At 43.7% G+C, this 21,156-nt stretch overlaps 1 protein-coding gene across 3 annotated transcripts; it reads left to right on the plus strand.

The window, feature by feature from the left end:
- The first annotated feature begins 779 nt into the window (after positions 1–779).
- Positions 780–20,781, plus strand: oplah (5-oxoprolinase, ATP-hydrolysing). Of its 3 annotated transcripts, XM_012863142.3 has the most exons (28): positions 782–929; positions 1,446–1,663; positions 2,266–2,457; positions 2,817–2,931; positions 3,711–3,834; positions 4,312–4,507; positions 4,640–4,805; positions 6,667–6,805; positions 6,921–6,988; positions 7,484–7,659; positions 7,745–7,885; positions 7,991–8,103; positions 8,189–8,359; positions 10,100–10,237; positions 10,369–10,507; positions 10,661–10,773; positions 13,215–13,366; positions 13,458–13,618; positions 13,699–13,800; positions 13,890–14,064; positions 14,155–14,339; positions 15,560–15,712; positions 15,788–15,922; positions 16,042–16,191; positions 17,547–17,704; positions 17,782–17,942; positions 18,045–18,142; positions 20,192–20,781. In XM_012863142.3, the coding sequence occupies exons 2-28, from the start codon at positions 1,493–1,495 to the stop codon at positions 20,345–20,347; spliced, it is 3,948 nt and encodes a 1,315-aa protein (XP_012718596.2). In that variant the 5' UTR covers positions 782–929; positions 1,446–1,492; the 3' UTR covers positions 20,348–20,781. The 3 variants fall into 3 exon arrangements, with proteins under 3 accessions (XP_035981040.1, XP_035981041.1, XP_012718596.2); XM_036125147.1 differs by having other exon boundaries at positions 780–929; positions 13,890–14,339; XM_036125148.1 differs by having other exon boundaries at positions 780–929; positions 1,462–1,663; positions 13,890–14,339.
- Positions 20,782–21,156: the final 375 nt, after the last annotated feature.

Below are 21,156 nucleotides of genomic sequence, written 5' to 3' on the forward strand. Positions count from 1 at the left end.
GTTTGGAAGTCGATACGATGTTTTCCACTATCACAAGGTCTGTTACGAAGCGGTTTCCAATAAATTTAATTTACAGGTCTGCTTTATCATCTGCCCATCTAACACTGTTAATTTCACAGATATCAACTAATTAAAAAAAAACAATTATGATTTTACGATCATATTAATAAGCTCTTATAGGAATCAGGTATTTAAATAAAAATCAAATTAAATAGCATTCTTCTAATTATAAAAAATAATATTTGATAACACCTGTTCGCTAAAGACTCTGAATTTGAAAGACTGAATTTGAAAATAAAGGTAGCCTATAGCTCACAAATAACAATAAGGATGGATGTTTTAATTTTGCATCGATGTAATTCGATCACTAATCATCTAATGGATATATCGGTGGGGATCGATTTATTGTTACGCCTGTTAATTGCTCTCAGGTGTTTTGCTCTCCGTGGTTGTCCGTCTCTCTTTCGCCCGTTTATTTTTATTTTTGGACATCAATATGCTGTTTACACATTATTACTAAATCGACAAGGAAGTTACAGAAGTGTATCTATATTTTTTGTTCTGTCTTCCTCTATTTTTCACAGACGTCTGTCCCCTTTTTTAACGCTACAGCGCACTGGTCTCCTCTTCAGGTGTGTTCTCCAGGGTTCGTGTCGTCTCTTTCCAGCACCTGAGACGTTTTTACGCACCACAATAATCCTGCTGGGTGGGATTTCTAATTCCAGTGATGATCGCAGCTCGGGTTTCAGTCCCTGGGGAGCTCCTCTCTCCTCGTGATGGAGGCGGGGTTAAGCCTCGGAAACCGCACCGACTCCCTCAAACGTGTCTTTTCTGTCGGACGGTTCGGGGAGAGAGAGAGGCCAGGGAGGAGGATCCGACCCCGGGATTACCGACGATTAGATCACCGACGGACCGGACGGACACAGCAGGTGAGAGGAAAACAAACATCGGTGCTGTTCGGGTTCGTTGCTCCGAACCGATACTATCGCTGCCAGATGCGTGCAGCAGCAGCGGAAACGTCTAGTTTTGACCGCAGCAGACTGTGAAGACGCACGGCAGGAACTGGCTGGACTCCGCGCATGGATGGACCTGTGGTTTGGTTTGTTCCTGTGCAATGGTGGCTCAAAGCGCTACGCACGCTTGATCTGCTCCAGTTCTGGTTTCACGAAACTAATCTGCAGGCAGAATTTACATTCCTGTGCAGTTTTAAAGTGACAGCAGCCTGATTCTTCATACTCCATAGAGGGGACTGCGTGCTAGAAAAAAAAGGGGGTCTGCACGCTGAATCAGTCTGTATGCTATTGGATTAAAATGCATGCAGGCAAAGTGCAGGGATGTTTGTATGTCAAAGGTCCAGCAGCAGTGTTGGGTAAAGTTAGTAGTGACTGATCCAGCAGCTCCGTGAATAAAACATTTCTCCGCTTACCTCTCCTTTTCTTCTCAAGCCCCTCGGGTTTAAAGATCAGCAGCCGGACCTTTCCTTATCCTCACTATGGCTGAGACTAAGGGGAAGTTTGACTTCGCCATCGACCGAGGCGGTACCTTCACAGATGTGTTTGCACGTCTGCCTGATGGTCGAGAGAGAGTCCTTAAGCTGCTGTCCAGGGACCCCCAGAACTACAAAGACGCTCCCACCGAGGGCATCCGCCGGGTCTTGGAGGAGGTAAGGGCAAGGGTAGATGCATGTTTTTATAAAGTATAACCAAATACTTCCTTAATCACAGTCTTATGAGGAAAGTTCTAAGGATTTTGATATCAAGGAGAGAAGGGACACAAAGACACAGAGTTTAACTCAGAGTTTAAGTTTTATTGACTGTTTTTCAAATTATACCAGTTAACGGGTTTTGTTTAATTTTTTTTGTTTCATATATCTTCTTTTCAAAATAGCTTAATCTCGGCCAGATTAGACGTAGAGCGTCTGAGAGCAGTATTTTGCAAGTTTCACAGATTCTCAATGGGGTTTGGGCCCGGACTTTGACTAGGCCTTTCTAAAAACCTGAGGATACTTTGATCTAAACCTTTTCATTGTAGCTCTGGCTGTACGTTTGGGGTCACTGTCATGCCGGAAGGTGAATCTCTAAATCATTCATAACCCATAATTATGTCCTTCTGCCTAACAAGCATAAGTTGCTCTTTCAACACGGAATCGCAAAACAAAAAGGTTTCAATCCGACAAAATGTGCAAAGGTTCACGGGACGTTTATTCGTTTTACAAAGCCCTGAACATGAAACATTCCTAACATATTTGCTCGGCTCCAACGGCAGGAAACCGGACAGCTCTTTCCTCGGGATCAGCCCGTTGACACGTCCCTGATTGGCTGGATCAGGATGGGCACCACGGTGGCAACCAACGCCCTGCTGGAGAGGGAAGGAGAACGGACCGCGCTCCTGGTCACAAAAGGCTTCAAGGACCTGCTGCACATTGGCACGCAGGCCAGGCCCAAACTTTTTGATCTGGTAACATTTTCTTCTCAACTCAGGATATTCATTCTTAATCCTCGCCGTATCTGTATAGATCTTTGGTTCTGCGCTGTGAGGTTTGGACATTATGTTGCAGAGCACCTGGAGTTTGCCCCAGACCTGTTGTACTATTAACAGTTTTAGGTGGTCACTTATCTACTAAGCCGTATTACAAAACTGTAAACTGAGATGTTAAACAGACAAAAAAAAAAAGGTAAAAGCTTTTACTTATTGTCAGTGCAGTAAACATAACGGCAAAGCTCCCCTATCCATGACATGTCCAGTACTAAGATCTTAGTTACTGTTTTGCGGGTCTGATTTTTTTCTCTTCAGTGCATCTTGACTTGTCCACACAGGAGGTCGCCGTCCCGGATGTGCTTTATGAGGAAGTCGTAGAGGTGGACGAGCGAGTCGTCCTCCGTCAAGATGGCTGCCAGCTGCCCAGGACAGACCCCAAACGCATCGTAACAGGTGCTTACATAGTACAGATATTTTTAACACCTTTTCCATCAGTATTTTTTTCTATTATGTTGTGTATGTAAGCACTGAAAGGGATGTCGTTGGTTGGTAAAGTTCATTTAAATTCAACTTTCAAACAGGGAGCCAGACCTCAGCAGATAACAGGAAGGTTAAACAGATTACAGCAAACATGCTCTGTTGCCCTTTTAAACTTTCTGCTTCCGTCCAGCAGAGGCTGGATTTGGAAATGCTGGGAGCTTTTTGGGAATCTAGGAGTTAATGTACAGGTTTACATTCTCTAGGGAGTGCACACAGAGACTGCAGTTTACAGTTGCTAATGCTAATAAGGCTAATTGATAGTATTAGAGGCTGAAAACGGCCTAAAAGTCACACCCCATGAGGTGATGACGCCTCTGCACCTAACATATGTACTTATTGGCCCGCCCCTGTCTCTCCGTGTGGCCGACTCTGTCGAATCCTTTAAAAAGCAGCTGAAGACACTTTTATTTAGACAATCGTTTGCTTAAATGTATGTTTTTTTTTTTATGTTATCCTTAAAAGCTGTTCTTGTGATATTTCTATTTGGTATTTAATAGACTCAGTAAATCAGTTTGTGATGTTTATCTGTGAAAGATGCTATGTAGATAAAGTTTACTTACTTAGTTACTTATCGGCAACTCACTGTCAATGTTCTTGATCATAGTTGTTAAAAAAACTCTATATACTGTAAAACTGGTGTTGGCCTAATAATGCAGACCGCCCATGTGTTTTTTTTTTTGTGTGTTTTTTAGGCAGAACAGGCGATTCTCTGGAGGTGTGGCAGGAACTGGATCTGGAACAAGTAGAAAAAGACCTGAGAGGTGTTTTGTCCCGCGGTATCTCCAGCATCGCCGTCCTCCTCCTGCACTCGTACACGTCAGTACTTCAACAAGAAGTCTACTTCTCCAGATTTCAGGCTGAACTCCTGCTATCTCGCCAGCTTTTCCCAGCTTCTAACTTACAGTTTTTTCTCAAAAGCCGACCTGTGATTGTATAACCACCCATTCCCAGGATGTCTCCGTCTCTATGGGGGAGTTGCACTGTACGTCCAATAGACTCTCGCCTATTGTCTGTGTAACTTATGCAGCCTTCTGGGTGAAGGTTCATGTTTTCCTTCCCTAACCCTCCCCCCGTCATGTAGACTCCACATCCATTTATTCCTAGAAATCTCTTTGCTCTTCAGGAGCAGGTCTGAATATCTTAACCTTTTTTTTTCATACGAAAGAGCGTGATTTAGGTTTGACCCTTCTCCACACAGATGTGTTTGTAAATGTGTTAAAGCAGACCCAGCAAACCGAAGACTTAATGTTTGACTCAGGTTTTGTGTTCCCCGCGTACACCTCTCTCCTCCAGCTGGTCCGACCACGAGACAGCGGTGGGCTCCCTCGCCCGTCGTCTGGGCTTCACCCAGGTGTCCCTCTCCAGCGAGGTCATGCCAATGGTGCGGGCGGTCCCTCGGGGCTATACGGTCTGCGCAGACGCCTACCTCACCCCCAAAATACATCAGTATTTGAAAGGATTCACCGCCGGCTTTAAAGGTGGTCTGAAGGTCTGTTTTTTTTTGTGTGTGTTGCCTTCAGGAAACTAGTTTGTGTTGTAAAATCAGTCCATTCCACAGTTCAAACTCTCTAGGATGGGGTTCACTAACATCTCTGCATCTTTTTTTTTTTTTTTTTTAAAGGATGTGGATGTCTTGTTCATGCAGTCAGATGGAGGGCTGACCCCCATGGAGCAGTTCTGTGGCTCCCGAGCCGTTCTGTCCGGCCCAGCAGGGGGCGTGGTGGGATACGCCATCACCTCCTACAGCCAAATGGAGAAAAAGCCTGTGATTGGCTTTGACATGGGCGGTGAGTGTGTCTGTGTGTGTGTTTTGGAAAGTATTCGCTCCCCATCGAATTATACCTGCAAACAACGAGATGGTGCATAATGGTGAAGAATGATGTATGGTTGCAGTTAAAGGTTTGCAACGCCGCCTTTCACTGCGCTTACCGCTGGAAATCTGCTGAACCAGGTTCCCACCAGCCTTGTGCGTCTAGAAAGTGAAATTTTTGCCTGTTCATCGGTGCAAAATAGATCAAGTCCAGTCAGATTTGACGGAGAACATCTGTGAACAATATTTTCTTTAAGTCGTTCTACAATTTCTGGATTGCATTTAGGTTTGGACTTTGACTGGATCACTGTAAGACATGGATATGCTTCGATCCAAACCATCCAATCAAAGTTACTAAATTTGCGTCATCTGACCAGAGTCCCTTCTTCTACGTGTTTCCCTTACAAGCTCAAGCTGCTTACAGAGACTTTCTGTGGATAGATTTTTCAGCAAAGGCTGCCTTCTTGTCACTCTTACATCGAGGACTACGTTTGTAGCGTGAACGTCTAACGGTTGTCCTGAAAACGGATTCTTCCCCACCTGAGCTGCGGGTCTATCCAGCTCCTCCAGAGTTATCTTGGACCCCTTGGCTGCTTCTCCCTGATCTGTCTGCTGTGTTCTTTGCTCATGATTGGGACGGAGAGCTTCACAGAACAGATGACTCGCACTGAGGTTAAATTGTATTATTTATAATTTCATATTATTTACTCAATATGTGCAGTTGGATTTTGTTGAATGATGTAATTCCCTAACCCTGTAATGCTTTTCATTTCCTCTACTTTTTAGTTTTGTTCCTGTACAGCACTTTGAATCGTCCTGTTACTGAAAAATGTTTTATAATTAAATTTGCCTTGTCTTGATATCAGAGTAAAAAGGACTGTGTGAGTAACAAGGCACAGTTTTCTGATGTTTCTTTAAGAAAATCTTTTACATTTTACAATGATGTTACATTGAATCTAAATAAAATGCATTAAAGTTTTTTAGGTTGCAATGTGCTAAATGGGAAAAATTAAAGGGGTGTGGAATAATAACTTAGCAAAACACTGGTTGTTTTAGTTTTTTCTGTTCATTGAATCCTTAGAGCAGGGGTGTCAAACTCATTTTGGTTGAGGGGCCACATACAGCTTAATCTGATCTCAAGAGGGCCACACGAGTAAACTCATTGCAAGATTAAATAGAACTAATAAATGTGGACTTGTTGATTTTTATATTAAGTTAATTTAATTTTACACAATATATTATGAATAACCTCAGCGTTTTTAAGAAAAGTATGTGCAATTTCAACAATACTTTTATTCAGTTAAACATTTACTTGTGCATTATGCATAAGAACTGATCACAGTGATTGTACAATGTTGAAAAACATTTATTCACATTTTTTGGAACTTAAAAACACTGTCCTGCATGACAAAATACATCAAACAGATAAAAATTAAGAAATGATTTGAATTTTTCCACACCTGAAGCTTAATCTGCTAATTAAAACACAGCGCCCCTTGTGGACAATATAGGAACTGCATATTTTCAATTAAACAAAGTACATGTTTTTTTCAATAATTGTTTTATCATTCTCTTCCTTTTATCTTGTCCACTTGTGAAAGTCAAATCTGATGAGCTCTTTGTGGCATCTTACTGCCACATTGCCAGACAGGACACTGGGGAGAAAAAATATATATATATATATATATTTTTATAATGATAATGCATTTAGCCACAGGGCCGGACTAAATTGTTCGGCGGGCCGGATCCGGCCCGCGGGCCGTATGTTTGACACCCCTGCCTTAGAGACTTTCTGTCCGGTATCATTTAATCCTTCTCTGTTGTGCGTTTCCCCGCAGGAACCTCCACCGATGTGAGTCGCTATGCAGGCCAATATGAACACGTGTTTGAGGCCACGACGGCTGGAGTCACCCTGCAGGCGCCTCAGCTGGACATCAACACCGTGGCTGCAGGCGGAGGGTCCCGGCTCTTCTTCAGGTAAAGTTACACTTTGTCTGTTTCGTCTCACGGAGCTTCATTTGCTGCTTTCTAATAGTCATAAAACCTTATTTTTTTCTTTGCTTATTTTTGCTCTCTTTACTTTTCTCCCCAGATCCGGGATGTTTGTCGTGGGACCAGAATCTGCAGGTGCGCACCCGGGACCGGCCTGTTACAGGAAAGGTGAGATCGTGTGCTTCTTTACCTCCACAGCCAGGTTGATTAACAGGAGTGCATGTCATTTTTGGCTTCATCAGACATTTGAATCTTTCTTTTGTAACTCGCCTTTTTAATCTCCGGGCTGTTAGACAATAATCCCCAGTCACAGAGTCGGGGTTTTTAAATTCCCTCCCCCCCTTTTCTGAGTTAATAATCCGCTTAATGTACTACATAGAGGAGAAAAGTGGCCTCGAGTTCAGCTTATATAACTCAAGCTTGCATCGTGGATCTTAGGGAAAGCTGTAACAAAGAAATAATGTGGGATTATTTATAAACCAACTAGATTCGTTTCAAATGTCACCTTTAGCCAATTTCCCCTTTTTTTTCTGCACAATAAGTAAAAACATCAGAAAACTGAGAATATGAGCAGAGCAAAGATCTTAAAGTTTTATTCGCGGCTTTATGTAAAAGTATAGCATTTCATGGTTATTTTATCTATTTACAAATTTTTTTTCACAGGTGGCCCTCTGACTGTGACCGACGCTAACTTGGCTCTGGGTCGGCTCCTTCCTTCCTTCTTTCCAAAAATCTTCGGCCCTGCGGAGGACGAGCCGTTGTCCCTGGACGAGACCATGACGCATTTCCGTCGTCTCACCGAGGAGATCAACCTCTTCCTGTCTGCAAGCCAAACGCAGGTGTGAACACTTACGGGTTTAGATTTGAAATGGGTCCTAAACCAAAGGGTGAAATCAGTTTCATTATTTGTGTTGTCGGGTTAAGGCAGCAGCCAGTGGGGCCAACAACTCGCAGAACCACATGGCGCCAAACAGCCAATCGAAGATGAGCGTGGAAGAGGTTGCAATGGGATTCATTCGTGTCGCTAACGAGGCAATGTGCCGACCAATCAGGGCTCTGACACAGGTATTTTACTACAAAACTCTGCTGGGACTTTAAGATTTTCAATTGTAAACGACCAAAGAAGAAAACTGTGTTGTGTAATCCTCTCTTTTTCCCCAAATCTAACAGGCAAAAGGTCATGATACATCTCAGCATGTGCTGGCGTGCTTCGGGGGCGCAGGGGGCCAGCATGCCTGCGCTATAGCCCGAGCTCTGGGGATGAAGACCGTCTTTATCCATAAGTAAGATCAAAGCGCTGCACAGGAATATTTTGTATGTCCTAAGAGCTTCCGACGGTCTGCTCTGGTTGGTCTTTGCCGCTCACAGATACAGCGGCGTGCTGTCGGCGTACGGTCTGGCCCTGGCAGACGTAGTGGAGGAGGTGCAGGAGCCGTGCTCCCTGAAGTACGAGCAGCAGTGTTTCAGCGAGCTCGACCGCAGGATGGAACAGCTCTGCGGACGCTGCCGCGACACGCTCTGCGCACGTGGCTTCTCCAGGTCAGAGGCTATTAAAAACTCCTCGTGGAGTAGAGCTTCCTGATGGGTTGGTCTACTAAAACACAGGGGTCTCACTCTTTATTAAAAAAAAACATATTGACAAATCATTGGATGAGTGCTTTAGTCTTTCAGAGACTAAGGGTTAACCTTTCATCTTTCATCGAAGTTTATTTAACCTTCACATCCCTGTGACTACCTTCTCAACCCAATCCACTGTTTTTTTTTTTCACCTTTTCATGGCATTACATATTTATCCACTAGGAGGCAGTAGAGCTAATGTAGGGGCCCCAATTGAGAACCTCTCATTTCCTCTGGTATTAATGCATATAAATAACGTTATCTTTTGCTTTTATGACAAAATGGGGTAAAAAAAACATGTTTTATAAGTTAATAAAAACTGATTAGGGCTGAATCTGATATGTAACATTTGGAAGTGAAAAAGGAAAACAAGGTCCCCGCCATCCTCTGTGAACGTCTTGGCCACTAAAATACGAACCAGGTGTGAACATTAGGGACAGGCAGAGTTCATTCAACCGGTGAAATATATTGTCGATATGCAGAGCCTGCATGGCTGAGATATGGTATATAGAAGTATAGCAAATCAGTACGTTCTGATTTTGTCACTTATGTGTTCAGTGATGGGTTTTATTTTCTTTATTTGCTCAATCAACCAAACCATTTCCAACCTTCCTACTAAAACAATAACATACACATAAATAATATTATCGTCACACGGTTCTGAAACCTGCATGAATAATGTTAAAGAGATACGATCATTTCCCTAAACTCAAAATCTGAAACGTCATAATTATTCAGGTCATACACAATATTTGCCCACTCAATCTAATATTTAGCATTTCATTTATGAAAATGAGTAGTTGTTGTTTTATTCAGCAGATGTACATTTTGAGGACACCACTGCCCTTTTGATTAGTGTATAATGCAGGGTTTTTTGCATTGTTTATAGTTGATCTTTAAACCCTCTATGTTAATTAAGCAGCAGTTTAATTGGTAATTACTGTAATCTGCTTTAAATATTTACCAAGTTTGTTCTTTTTTTATCCTATATGCTTTTTAAAGAACTTCATTATCCAGTTATTTCAGCCTTTCTGCTGAATGCTGAGTCCAGCAGCCCTTTCTACAGCGACCCTCCACTCACTGGCACTTCTGCTTCAGATGAATAAAAAGCCTTAAAATGAATTACTTGTTTACTGCAGAAGCATTATCTCATGCTGGAGGGAAAACATCCAAAGCTCAAGGGGTCGGCTTGTCTTCCATTAAGCTGTCCAGTAATTAATATTAAGGCTTTTTGTGAGCGTCTTTACCAAAGGTGCCAGTACTTGGGTATGCTCACTGTAAACACCTTTTTCAGCTCCCCCTTCTAAACCTTCGTCAGCCAATTATGTAACACGCATTTATGTTTTATTTTTTAAAGAACATTTTTATCAAAGACTAAGCTCCATCCACAACGTCTCGAGCTGGGTTTACATTTATTTCAGAAATGAGCTTAAATTGGGGTGGGGGAAAACATGCCTTTTTATGAGAATTTTCACAATATCTGCTCCTTTTTACCATTTTTGACAGTAAATGTGTCACTAATATAAGAGTACCTGTAACAACTGCTTCACCCTTTTTTGCCAAATAGGTGATTAAAACCTAATTTTACCGTATTAACTGTTTCTGAACAACACTGATATTTAACAGTCGCTCAATCCAACAGACTTTTCTTGTCCTCCTCAGCGCTCAGATAACCACAGAGGTCTTCCTCCACCTGCGCTACGAAGGCACCGACTGCGCTCTCATGGTCACGGCTGACGGCTACCCCGGCCACGCCCTCTCCTGTCGGGCAGGCGACTTCCGCAGCGCCTTCACCAAACGGTTTATATAGAGAACACGCTATCAAGTTCACGTTTTTATTTAACATACCCGTGACTTACTGTCTTGGTGCTAGCTTCGCTTCACGTGCCTTACTTCGTAAAGGTAACTGGTATTTTTTGTTGTTGTTGGAGGTATCTGAAGGAGTTTGGCTTCACCATCCCGGACAGACCCATCATGGTGGACGACATCAGAGTGAGAGGCTGCGGCAAATCGGGGATCAACTCGGTGCATAAATCAAAGACGGGACAGAGACGAGCCAAACCTGTCATGGTATGCAGGCTCAAAAACACAAACTCGTGTCAGCTCTTCTCCCTACTGTTAAACTTTCATACCGAAAGGTTATCTTGTGCTGTTGTTTTACCACTGACTCATTCATTAAGCAGAAAAGTTTCTGTGACTGAAGTAACAAACGTCTGTCTGTAGACGAACAAGTGCTACTTTGAAGACGGTTACATAGACACCGCGGTGTATCTGTGGGAGGAACTGCCTTGTGGGAACGCCATCCAAGGTCCGGCCATCATCATCGACAAAAACAGGCAAGCTTTTCTTTCTTTCTTTCTTTTTATGCGGCTTAAATTGCTTTAAAGAGATGCCAGAGGCGGTGCTTGAAGTGGAAACATACAATTCTGCTCCTCCACCATCTTTTGCTGCGCACTGTCGGTCAGCTGCCTATTAAGATTTGGAAACGTAAGTAGGCTCCACGCCAGAGCTCTTAACCAAGCTGGCCAGACATACACTGAAAATCAGTCAGACTCATGTAACAAATAGTTCACCCTCTAAATGTCAGTTTTTCAGCCTGTTTTGTTTTTTCCCCGAAATTGGGATTTCACCGAATCGGTTACACCGAATACACATATTACAACTATTGCAATATGTGCACATAACTGTCTTAGGAGGGGATTCTCTACTGAACGGAGTATTCCTAAATACTGCCAAAGAGCTCAAAGTATGTCTGCTTTGTTCGACACGTGTTTTTTATTCACATTTTATTCACTGGGCAATGCAAAAACTCATGGAAACCAGTCTTGAAAAGAGCCAGGGCAGACTGGAAGGGACAGGTTTTATGTTCGAGTACCAACCAGTTAACCAGGAGGTACCTTCATCAGCCACTACTGGCAAGACTGATCTGCAAGCAGACAAATTGATGATGATGATGATGATGATGATGATGATGGGTCCACTCAAAGCAGCTATCCCAGCATCGCTGCACAAACGTGATCCAAGATATGTCTCTAATTACAGCAAGAGTACACTGTGCTGTAGTGTCTAAACAACGGATCATTAAAATGCAGTTATAAGTTCAGATGTCCACAAGTCACATAGTGAGGTGCTCCGCTCTGTTTCTGCACTTTGTAGTGTTTTTTTATTTGCATAATAATGGATTTCTGTGGCTCCTGTAGAGTGGCTTTGCCTCCATGTCATATAACTGAAGTGACAGCATCAGAACGTGGCATGTAAACGTGTCAAAGTGGATGGAAAAGAGTCAAATGAAAACCCAACACAGGAATAGAAATAGACAGATTACATTCAGACATATAGTGACATATAGAACCCTTGCAGCCGTAAAGCGCTTCCTCTGCTGGAGCTTCATTCCTTCTGAATCAGTGCCGGAATCTGTTCATATCATCATACTGTTGACAAAAGCCATCAAATCACCCTGAAAAGGAAGTTGTTCTCTCACCACTCTGTTCATAATTATTCTAATGATGTGTCCTTGCGACCCCCTACAGCAGGGGTGTCAAACTAATTTCTATATGCGGCCACTTTGGCATCATTAAGTCATTAAAAGGGCCGCTTGCATGTGTAGAGACGATACTTTTCATTTCATAATTTCATTCCAGTTCACACAGTAGTATAAAAAACGCACAGTAACATAAAAGTAGCACTCTTAGGCGCAGTTTATACAGTTTATCTGCAAAAAAAGTTGATATTGGGGTGAGTTACACTTACAGGAGGCACAGTTTTAGACACTTTATACACTATAAAAGGATATATGCCTTTTTTTTTTGGCTCTCGAGGGCCGGATAATTTACCTTGAAGGGCCAGATTTGGCCCGCGGGCCTTGAGTTTGACACCTGTGCCCTACAGTGACTGGGAGGATCACTGTGCTGTAACACTAGCTGGTTCTTTTAATTATTTTTTTTAAAAGCTTGCTGTAACCAATCCTATGTTGGGAATTAATAACTTTTGCATCCTGCAGTTTTTGTTTATTTATTGATTTAGTATAGTACAGTTGTTGAAAAGGAACATAAATGGACCTTTTTTTTATTTATTCTGAGGTAAAGCTATCTGAATCCCTGTACTGTAGTCCTGAAGCTGCTTCCACATACCTGTTGCTCACCGCTCCCTGAAGCGCTTTACCTCCATCTAGTGGTTAGAGTGTGAACTACACCTAGGTTCATTGAACTATATAATGAAACAGCGTTGATTTTTACAGAAACGTGTTGTTAATCGGTTTAAAAGCTGTGCTTTAGGAATAACAGAACTCCTAAAATAAATACTTTGTTTAGTTACTATTATGTCCAGTCAAAACTCTTACTAAAATAACTACATAACTTTAATTAATACCACCTCACCATTTATATCGAATGTATAGTCAAATGAGAAACGTCTGCTTAGTTTAGCGTCTGCGTGACAGCAAAAATAGAAAATATTTTATACCATAAATAAATTCAGGCGTGAAGGATTTAAAAACAACAAGCTACAAGTACGAGTGGCATGTCTGATATCAAACTGACTGACTAATTACGAAGCTTGTTACGTTTGTGTTGCTCTGAAAAAAGCAGAACAGCAAAAACTCCACAATAAACATAAAATAATTCAAAATGTAGCCAGTGTTGATTCTGTAGTTTAACGGGATGCCTAGTTTTCTGCTTGTTACTATTTTCCAACATGTGTTTAGATGCATTTTTCTGTTGAGAAACGTAAAACCGGACACGTTTGCCAGCTTTTATTTGTCCTCCCCCCCCCCCATCAGCACCATCCTGGTGGAGCCGTCCTGTGAGGCCCGTCTAACAGAAGAAGGCGACGTCTGCCTGACTGTAGGCTCGGACCCTCAGTGCGTCGTCGGCACTGAGCTCAACACCGTGCAGCTCTCCATCTTCTCCCACCGCTTCATGAGCATAGCGGGTAGGAGCGCGCTTTAAACGAGCCGGACGATGAAGGGATCCGATCATGAACGGATGTTGACCCGCGTGTTTTGATCTTCGGACCGCCGCAGAGCAGATGGGCAGAGTCCTCCAGAGAACCTCCATCTCCACGAACATCAAGGAGCGCCTCGACTTCTCCTGTGCCGTGTTCGGGCCCGACGGCGGTCTGGTGTCCAACGCGCCGCACATCCCCGTCCACCTGGGGGCCATGCAGGAGACCGTCCAGTACCAGGTGAGGAGGAGGAGCAAGCGTCGGCCAACTGAGACCCGGTGAGGGAGATTTATATCCGGCTTGTCCTTCCGTTTGTGAAGATCAGATCGGTGGGGAGCGAGCTGAAGGAAGGAGACGTGCTTCTGAGTAACCACCCGTGTGCCGGCGGCAGCCATCTCCCAGACCTGACAGTCATCACACCGGTCAGGCCTTTTCCCCGACGTCCTCGTCTGTCCCCCCCCGTGTCCCTCCTGTCCCTCACGGCTGTCCTTCTTCTGTTTTGCAACCCAAGGTGTTCAGAGAAGGAGTCAGCAGGCCCGTGTTCTTCGTGGCCAGCAGGGGGCATCACGCTGACATCGGGGGCATCACTCCGGGCTCCATGCCCCCCCACTCCACCTCCCTTCAGCAGGAGGGGGCCGTCTTTGTTTCGTTTAAGCTCGTCACCGGGGGAGTCTTCCAGGAAGAGGGTAAACCCGTTTTTCCTTTTTTTCAGAACGCGGCCGTCAGTCCCGCGGGGCTTTATCTCCCGCCTCCTCTTCCACTTGTCTCCATATCAGCCGTCACCGAGGCGCTGATGGCTCCGGCTCAGTACCCCGGCTGCTCTGGGACTCGTAATCTGCACGACAACCTGTCAGACCTGCGGGCTCAGGTGGCAGCCAATCAGAGAGGCAGCCAGCTGGTGGGGGAGCTGATCGACTGCTACGGGCTAGACGTGGTGCAGGCCTACATGGGCTACATCCAGGTAAGCGTTCCCGCAAGGCCAAGCAGGCGCCGGCTTCCCTGTGAAGCTTACATATTTTGTCATTTTTACATTCACAAACTTCAGTATTTCATAGGCGTTCCATCTGACAGGCCCGAAAAAACATTGCTCGTAATTTGCAAGTGGAAATAAAAATGCATTTCTTACATTTCTTTTTATGTTTTTTTGACATATGTAGTTTATATTTGGCTTTAGCTTATGAGCCAATCCTTGGAGGCACCTTTCAATACAATAAAGCAAGTCTTCTAGGGAGTCCCTGTAGCAGCTCAGCACCTTTTTATGGGCTTACATTGTGTCGAGATGACACATCTAAACTCAGTCAGGCTTAGATGGACGGTGTCTATGAGCCTATGAAATATATTCAAGTCTTATCACAGTATGTTGGTTTAATGACTGGTCCATCCTGACTCATGAGCATCCTCTGATTCTCTAAACTCTTCTTCTGCTGGATGGAGAATCTCCGCCCCAACTTCAGTTTTTTTTTTTTTTTTTGCAGCGGCTAATATATTTTTCACCTGTTTCCCTGTCTCTGCCGAAGAAGAGCATGCTTCACCATAGCGCTGATGTGTTCAGGGTGACGTGGGGAGTTTTCCAGCACAAGCGGCTTTTCTCCTCCACATGACTTGTAGGACTTTTTTTTTGTTGCTTTCTTTCAGCAAAGGTTTTATTTTTCTCCTTGTCTTTCTTTTGCTACGACCAGATTTGTCAAATGCGTGGCTAATCGCCGTCTTACATAAGCCTCCATAACTGCTAACGCTACACATTGACCTGAAAGCATACGATCCCTGCAGCGGTACTACTTGGCGGGGGCTTGATGGAAAGACCTATGGAGCTAAATGCAGGGCAGTCCTGAGGAAAACCTGCCACAGGCTGCAAAACAATCGTTAATGGGGCAGAGATTCACCTTCCAGTAGGTCAACCACCCAAACAAAATTCAGCTAAGAGTCTGTTGCAGGTAAACTGCGTTTGGTAAATGCTACCAGACTGCATTCAAGCTATTCTGCAAAAAAAATAGGCTCAAATTTCCGTCTGTAAAGCCGACAGAGACGCACCCAAAAAGACCAGTAGCTGCACTTGTATTGTAATCCTACAAAGTATGAATTTAGACAGAACACCTTCTACTTTATGATTATGTACTACTTGGCGTTGGTCTGTTAGCTTGTGTCTGCAACCACAGCCTCCATGTGACGTTTGTGTCTCAGAGTAACGCTGAGCTGGCGGTGAGGGACATGCTGAGAGAGTTTGCGCGGCGGCGACGGCTGCAGCATCAGACCCGCTCCCTGGAAGTGGAGTCAGAAGACTTTATGGACGACGGCACGCCGATCAGACTCCGGGTTCAGATCGACGAGGAAGAGGTGAGCTGGGGGGTATCTTGCCCATGACGATCTGAGTCCCAGGATACGGAAAGGCATAAACTTTGATCGCCGCAGGGCAGCGCGGTGTTCGACTTCACAGGGACGGGGACAGAGGTGTGGGGGAACTGCAACGCTCCGCGAGCCATCACCCTGTCCGCTCTCATCTACTGCCTGCGCTGCATGGTCGGCCAGGACATCCCTCTCAATCAGGTGCCACGCCTTCGTCCCGTGGCCTTTTTTAAAGGTTTTCCAATCCTAGACGTTTTTTTTTTTCCATCAGGACAAAAACGTGGTTTCTTGTTTCGTTTTTTTTTTTTTTGCTCACGAAGGGTTGCCTGGCGCCGATCAAAGTGATCATCCCCCCCGGCTCCGTCCTCCAGCCGTCCCAGAATGCAGCTGTGGTCGGAGGAAACGTGCTCACGTCCCAGCGCGTGGTTGATGTCATATTCAGGGCGTTCGAGGTGTGCTCCGCCTCACAGGTGAGACCCGCCTTGCGCCTCGTGTTACGGTCGCCTGTTTTGCACCCTTCTGGGTACATTCTAAAACGCTTAACGTGAAAAAGCTTAACGTGGCTTAAGGTAGGAAAACAACGAGGAATCATCACCAAATTTCTCATGGCCATATCTTGTCATGAAGACTTAAGCCTGTCAAAAAAAAGAAACCGAAATTCAATGATTATAGAACACAGGTGTCAAACTCAAGGCCCGCGGGCCGAATCCGGCCGCTCAAGGTAAATTATCCGGCCCTCAAGAGCCAAAAAAAAGGCATATCATGTCATAAAGTAGAGGCATAAATCCTTTTAAAGTGTATAAAGTGGCTAAAACTGTGCCTCTTGTAAGTGTAACTCACCCCTATATCAACTTTTTTTTGCAGATAAATTGTATAAACTGGGCCTAAGGGTGCTACTTTTATGTTACTGTGCATTTTTTATACTACTATGTGAACTGGAATGAAATTATAAAATGAAAAGTCTCTACACATGCAACCTGCCCTTTTAATGACTTTATGACGCCAAATTGGCCCCATATAGAAATGAGTTCGACACCCTTGTTATAGAAGATATCTCACATTAACGTTTTCTTCTTCATTGGCGTCTATGGTGAGAAAAAGGCTTAACGTGGTTTAATGTACCTAATCAACGATCAATGATCACCAAATTTCTCTTTCATATTGCTCCTAATAAGCACATAAAACTGACAAAATGTCAAACCCAAAGTCCAATTATTATGGACGTTATCTAACATTAAGCGTTTCTGCTTTCATATAGCCAGCCTCTATGCCTATGAAATACTTAATGTCATATAACGTCCATAATATTTGGACTTTGGGTTCGATTTCTTGACAGTTTTAAGTATATGAGATAAATTTGGTGATCACTGAGCGTTGTTTAAGTACATTGAATTGCGTTAAGCTTTTTCCTTTCAATAGGCCTCAATGAAGCAGCAACGCTTAATGTCAGATAACGTCCATTATAATTGGACTTTGGGTTTGACATTTTGTCAGTTTTATGTGCTTATTAGGAGCAATATGAAAGAGAAATTTGGTGATCATTGATCATTGATTAGGTACATTAAACCACGTTAAGCCTTTTTCTCGCCATAGACGCCAATGAAGAAGAAAACGTTAATGTGAGATATCTTCTATAATCGTTGGATTTCGGTTTATTTTTTTTTTTGACAGGCTTAAGTCTTCATGACAAGATATGGCCATGAGAAATTTGGTGATGATTCCTCGTTGTTTTCCTACCTTAAGCCATGTTAAGCGTTTTCACGTTAAGCTTTTTAGAATGTCCCCCCTTCTGAGCTTCCTCACGGCTGCGTCCTCCTCCCACCAGGGCTGCATGAACAACATTTCCTTCGGCAGCGAGAGCGTCGGCTACTATGAGACGGTGGCCGGGGGAGCGGGGGCGGGGCCCGGCTGGCACGGACGCAGCGGCGTCCACTCTCACATGACCAACACTCGCATCACCGATCCAGAGATTCTGGAGAAAAGGTGGGCCACCTTACTGCCGAGCCTCCCGAAGACGCGTCCAGTAAAACCCGAGTTATTGACCGTGCCCGTTTATCCAGGTACCCGGTCATCCTGGAGCATTTCTCTCTGCGACCCGCCTCAGGAGGCGCAGGGAAGTACCGGGGAGGCGACGGCGTCATCCGCAAGCTCCTGTTCAGGAAGCAGGTGGTGCTGTCTGTCTTGACGGAAAGACGAGCCGTCCGCCCGTACGGCCTCAACGGTAATCGCTGAGGGCCTTCGTTTTCCTGCTCTGCCTCCTGTTATGGTTTAAGGTCGTTTCAGTGAGGTCTCTGTCTCGTTTCTGCTCTGCTCTGGTGCTCAGGGGGCGAGGCCGGGGCAGCGGGGCTCAACCTGCTGCACAGAGCTGACGGTCGAATCCTCAACCTGGGAGCAAAGACCAGCGTCAGCCTGGAGCCGGGGGTAAGAGGAGAGAGATGCACCGCTCATAGATTTAGTGGCCAATTTCCCAATTTCTTTTTTTTTTTTTTTAAGCTTTGACCTGCTAACCCTGGTTTTAGCCACCCTTGTTATAGCTCCTTTTTTTTTCTGCAGGCCTAAACATGTAATATGTGCTAGATTACAAAGGATTCAACTTTATTTTCCTGCAAGATTATCCTAAAGTGAATAACTGTTGTGTACGTTGATGCATTTTTATTTCCTGTAACAGGAGCCTCCAGCGGCCTTTCTGTGTTGAACAATTAATAATTATATATCTGGAGACCTGGGGCGAAGTTAAACATCGTTTGTTTGACAGTCAGTTACACAGATCTGCAGTTAAACAAGATTGTATTAATTTTTCCAAACAAAGGCAAAATCATTTCAGAGATTATTCTTTTTTATTATTTTTCTGGGGTTTTATAGCACTAGTGGCTCATTTTTCTTAAAGTAGGCTGACAGGAAACGGGGTTTGAGAGCGGGGGAAGACATCCAATAAAGGAGCTCAGGCCCGAATCAAAACCGGGTCAGCTGGGTCAGGGACCAAACCTCCGTATGTGGGCCATTATCACTACACCACGCCCCAGAGAGGACATTATTATACGTCTTTAACATGCTTATGTCAAGCACGTCTAGCGTAGTTAGCACCACTTATGGCGATCTTTGTGTATGCCATGTAGATTTAGTGAGCCGTACTCTTGCTATGAGATTTGTAGTGCTGTGATAGACAGAATGGTCTTTTTCCAAGATAAATCTGAGCATGTTAGCTGTAGTGTTCTCAGCTTCCTGTTCTGCTAAAGTCAAAGGAACAGCCGACATGCTGACAAAAGAATATGGCTTCTTTTCTATTTTCTTCCTAAATCTTTTTATGCATCCTCTGACCACCAATGAAGAGCATCTGGAATCATCCCTCTTTTCTTTTTTTTAACTAGCCTTCAGTCCATATTGATCATTTTCTGTTTGACAAACCACTACAGTTCTTCCTGTCTAACAGGGCCGGCCCAAATTTGTATGGGGCCTCTTTTCTTGTCAGTTCTTTTTTAAAGCTTACATTTTAACTATAAACCATTCAAAAACGTTTACATTTATTTTTGTGATCCAGAACAGATTAAATAGATCATTCTCAAAACAAATATGAAGCGTTCAGATAAACCCTCCGTGTTTAAAGTCGGTTTGCTAGGAGGCAGTGGCCTCAGCTTACTTATTAGACCGTTTTAGTTCTGCTAACTTAAAAAAAATTAATAAATACCCCAAATTGGATCTAAAGGCTTTTTATTGGCTTCCTGTAGTGAGGGCACAGTTTGTTCCTGTTGGTTTAGCTGAATCTCTGAGGCCATAGATGCCAGTTTGAAAGAAAACAATGTTTAGCTCAGATTTACAGAGAGCCGTTGGCTGAAAACTTTCCAAACAGCAGACAGACTTCATTAACAGGCAGTAAGAACATTTTTGTGCATAAGCTGCTAAAATGTAACACAGAAGAGTTTCTGGATTTATAATCTGAGGCTTTTAAAAAAAAAAAAAAAATTAAATTGTTGATTTTCTTTTTTGCACTGGTTTGCTCTGTTTAATAGTTGTCACTGAAGAATATTATTAGCAAAAATTGACAAACCCAAAATAAAAAAATTTTTGTTGAGGGAGTAGCATCCAAAAAAATTGCTTAAAATGTGGTTTTATTTATTCAGTTGTTTCCTCTTTTATATGGACGTATTTATAATATTCAGTTTTAATAATAATAATAATAATAATAATAATACATTTTATTTAACAGCCCCTTTCTTGACACTCAAGGTCACTTTACAGACAATAAAAAAATACAAATACAGGGAACATAAAAAGTTATGAGGAGGGACAAGAACAGTGTATTTACAAATAAGTGAGTTGGAACATGTGGGTTTTGAGTCTGGTTTTGAACAGGGGGAGAGAAACAATTCTGCAGAGGTCAGGTTGGAGTTTTGTGCACATAATCTTTCAGAGATACTAAAACGACATCGAATGAAATTGATGCATATCCACTCTTTGCGCCCCCCCTTGCAGGACATGTTCAGCCTCTACACCCCTGGAGGGGGGGGATTTGGCAGCGAGGAGGACCTGAAGAACGGGAAGCCTCAGAACAAGCGAAGGCGTCTGAATGAGACGTTCACTGAGCGGGGGAGCGTCTTTGACTACAGAATGGCACAAGAGGGAGTGTAGAGGGAAATGATGAAGAGCTGGAAGGCCAGAGGAGAAGAGAAGATTAATGGGAAATAGGAGACATGCTCTTTATCAAAGACAAGATGCCAACAAGATAAGTCAAATTGACGAAGGTAAAACTGTTAGTTGTACTTTATTGGCATTTAATGTGAGAAATACAGATGGCACATACTGTACTAAAAGTTTGACTACAAATGTCCAATTAGACTAAATGAATGGTTCTGATTCCTGGGCCACAGGTATGTTTCCTACCTCCCATTTTAATCATGTCTTGTTTAAAAGAAATTCTCATTTTCCAATAGGGTTCATACAAGGTAAATTTCTGAATGCTGAATTCTCTTTTTGCCAAACTAAGATCAACCATCTCTCAAGCAAAGATCTGATGCCGTGTCCTTTTTTAAAAGCTTAAATGAATAAATCCCATTTGCTACAGAGAAAAAAAATGTTTTTGTTTTCTTTCACTAAAAAACCTGTAGTTGTTGAACAGTATGGGGGGAAAATCTAGCTCTGCACATAAAGACACTTTACACCGACGCTAACTTGATGCGTGCCAGGTAGCCACACCCGGGAGCGCCGTGTTAAGCAGTGAGGAGTTAAAGCTGCGTCCCCCATCCTCCCACCTCTGGTGTCAGGAATGATGATGAGCAGAGGGAGGAAGGATGGCGAGGGGGTGCAGGCATGCGTAGGCAGCTGATACAGAGATAGCGGCCACAGCAGGGGGGAAGCAGCGGGAGGCTGACGGCTGCTGGCCTGTTGCTGTGAATCCAGCAGCAGAAAGCGCAGCGCTGGAAAGTTCCTGAATCAAAGTT

The sequence above is a fragment of the Fundulus heteroclitus genome, chromosome 21 (genome assembly GCF_011125445.2).
Source record: "Fundulus heteroclitus isolate FHET01 chromosome 21, MU-UCD_Fhet_4.1, whole genome shotgun sequence".
Classification (NCBI taxonomy): domain Eukaryota; kingdom Metazoa; phylum Chordata; class Actinopteri; order Cyprinodontiformes; family Fundulidae; genus Fundulus; species Fundulus heteroclitus.

Bases quoted from the DNA above. Each gene is read 5' to 3' on its own strand.
- oplah (XM_036125147.1), top strand. From the start codon at position 1,493: ATGGCTGAGACTAAGGGGAAGTTTGACTTCGCCATCGACCGAGGCGGT. The intron at 16,192-17,546 runs GTGAGACCCGCC...TCCTCCCACCAG, and splicing joins AGGTGTGCTCCGCCTCACAG to GGCTGCATGAACAACATTTC. The intron at 18,143-20,191 runs GTAAGAGGAGAG...CCCCCCTTGCAG, and splicing joins GCGTCAGCCTGGAGCCGGGG to GACATGTTCAGCCTCTACAC.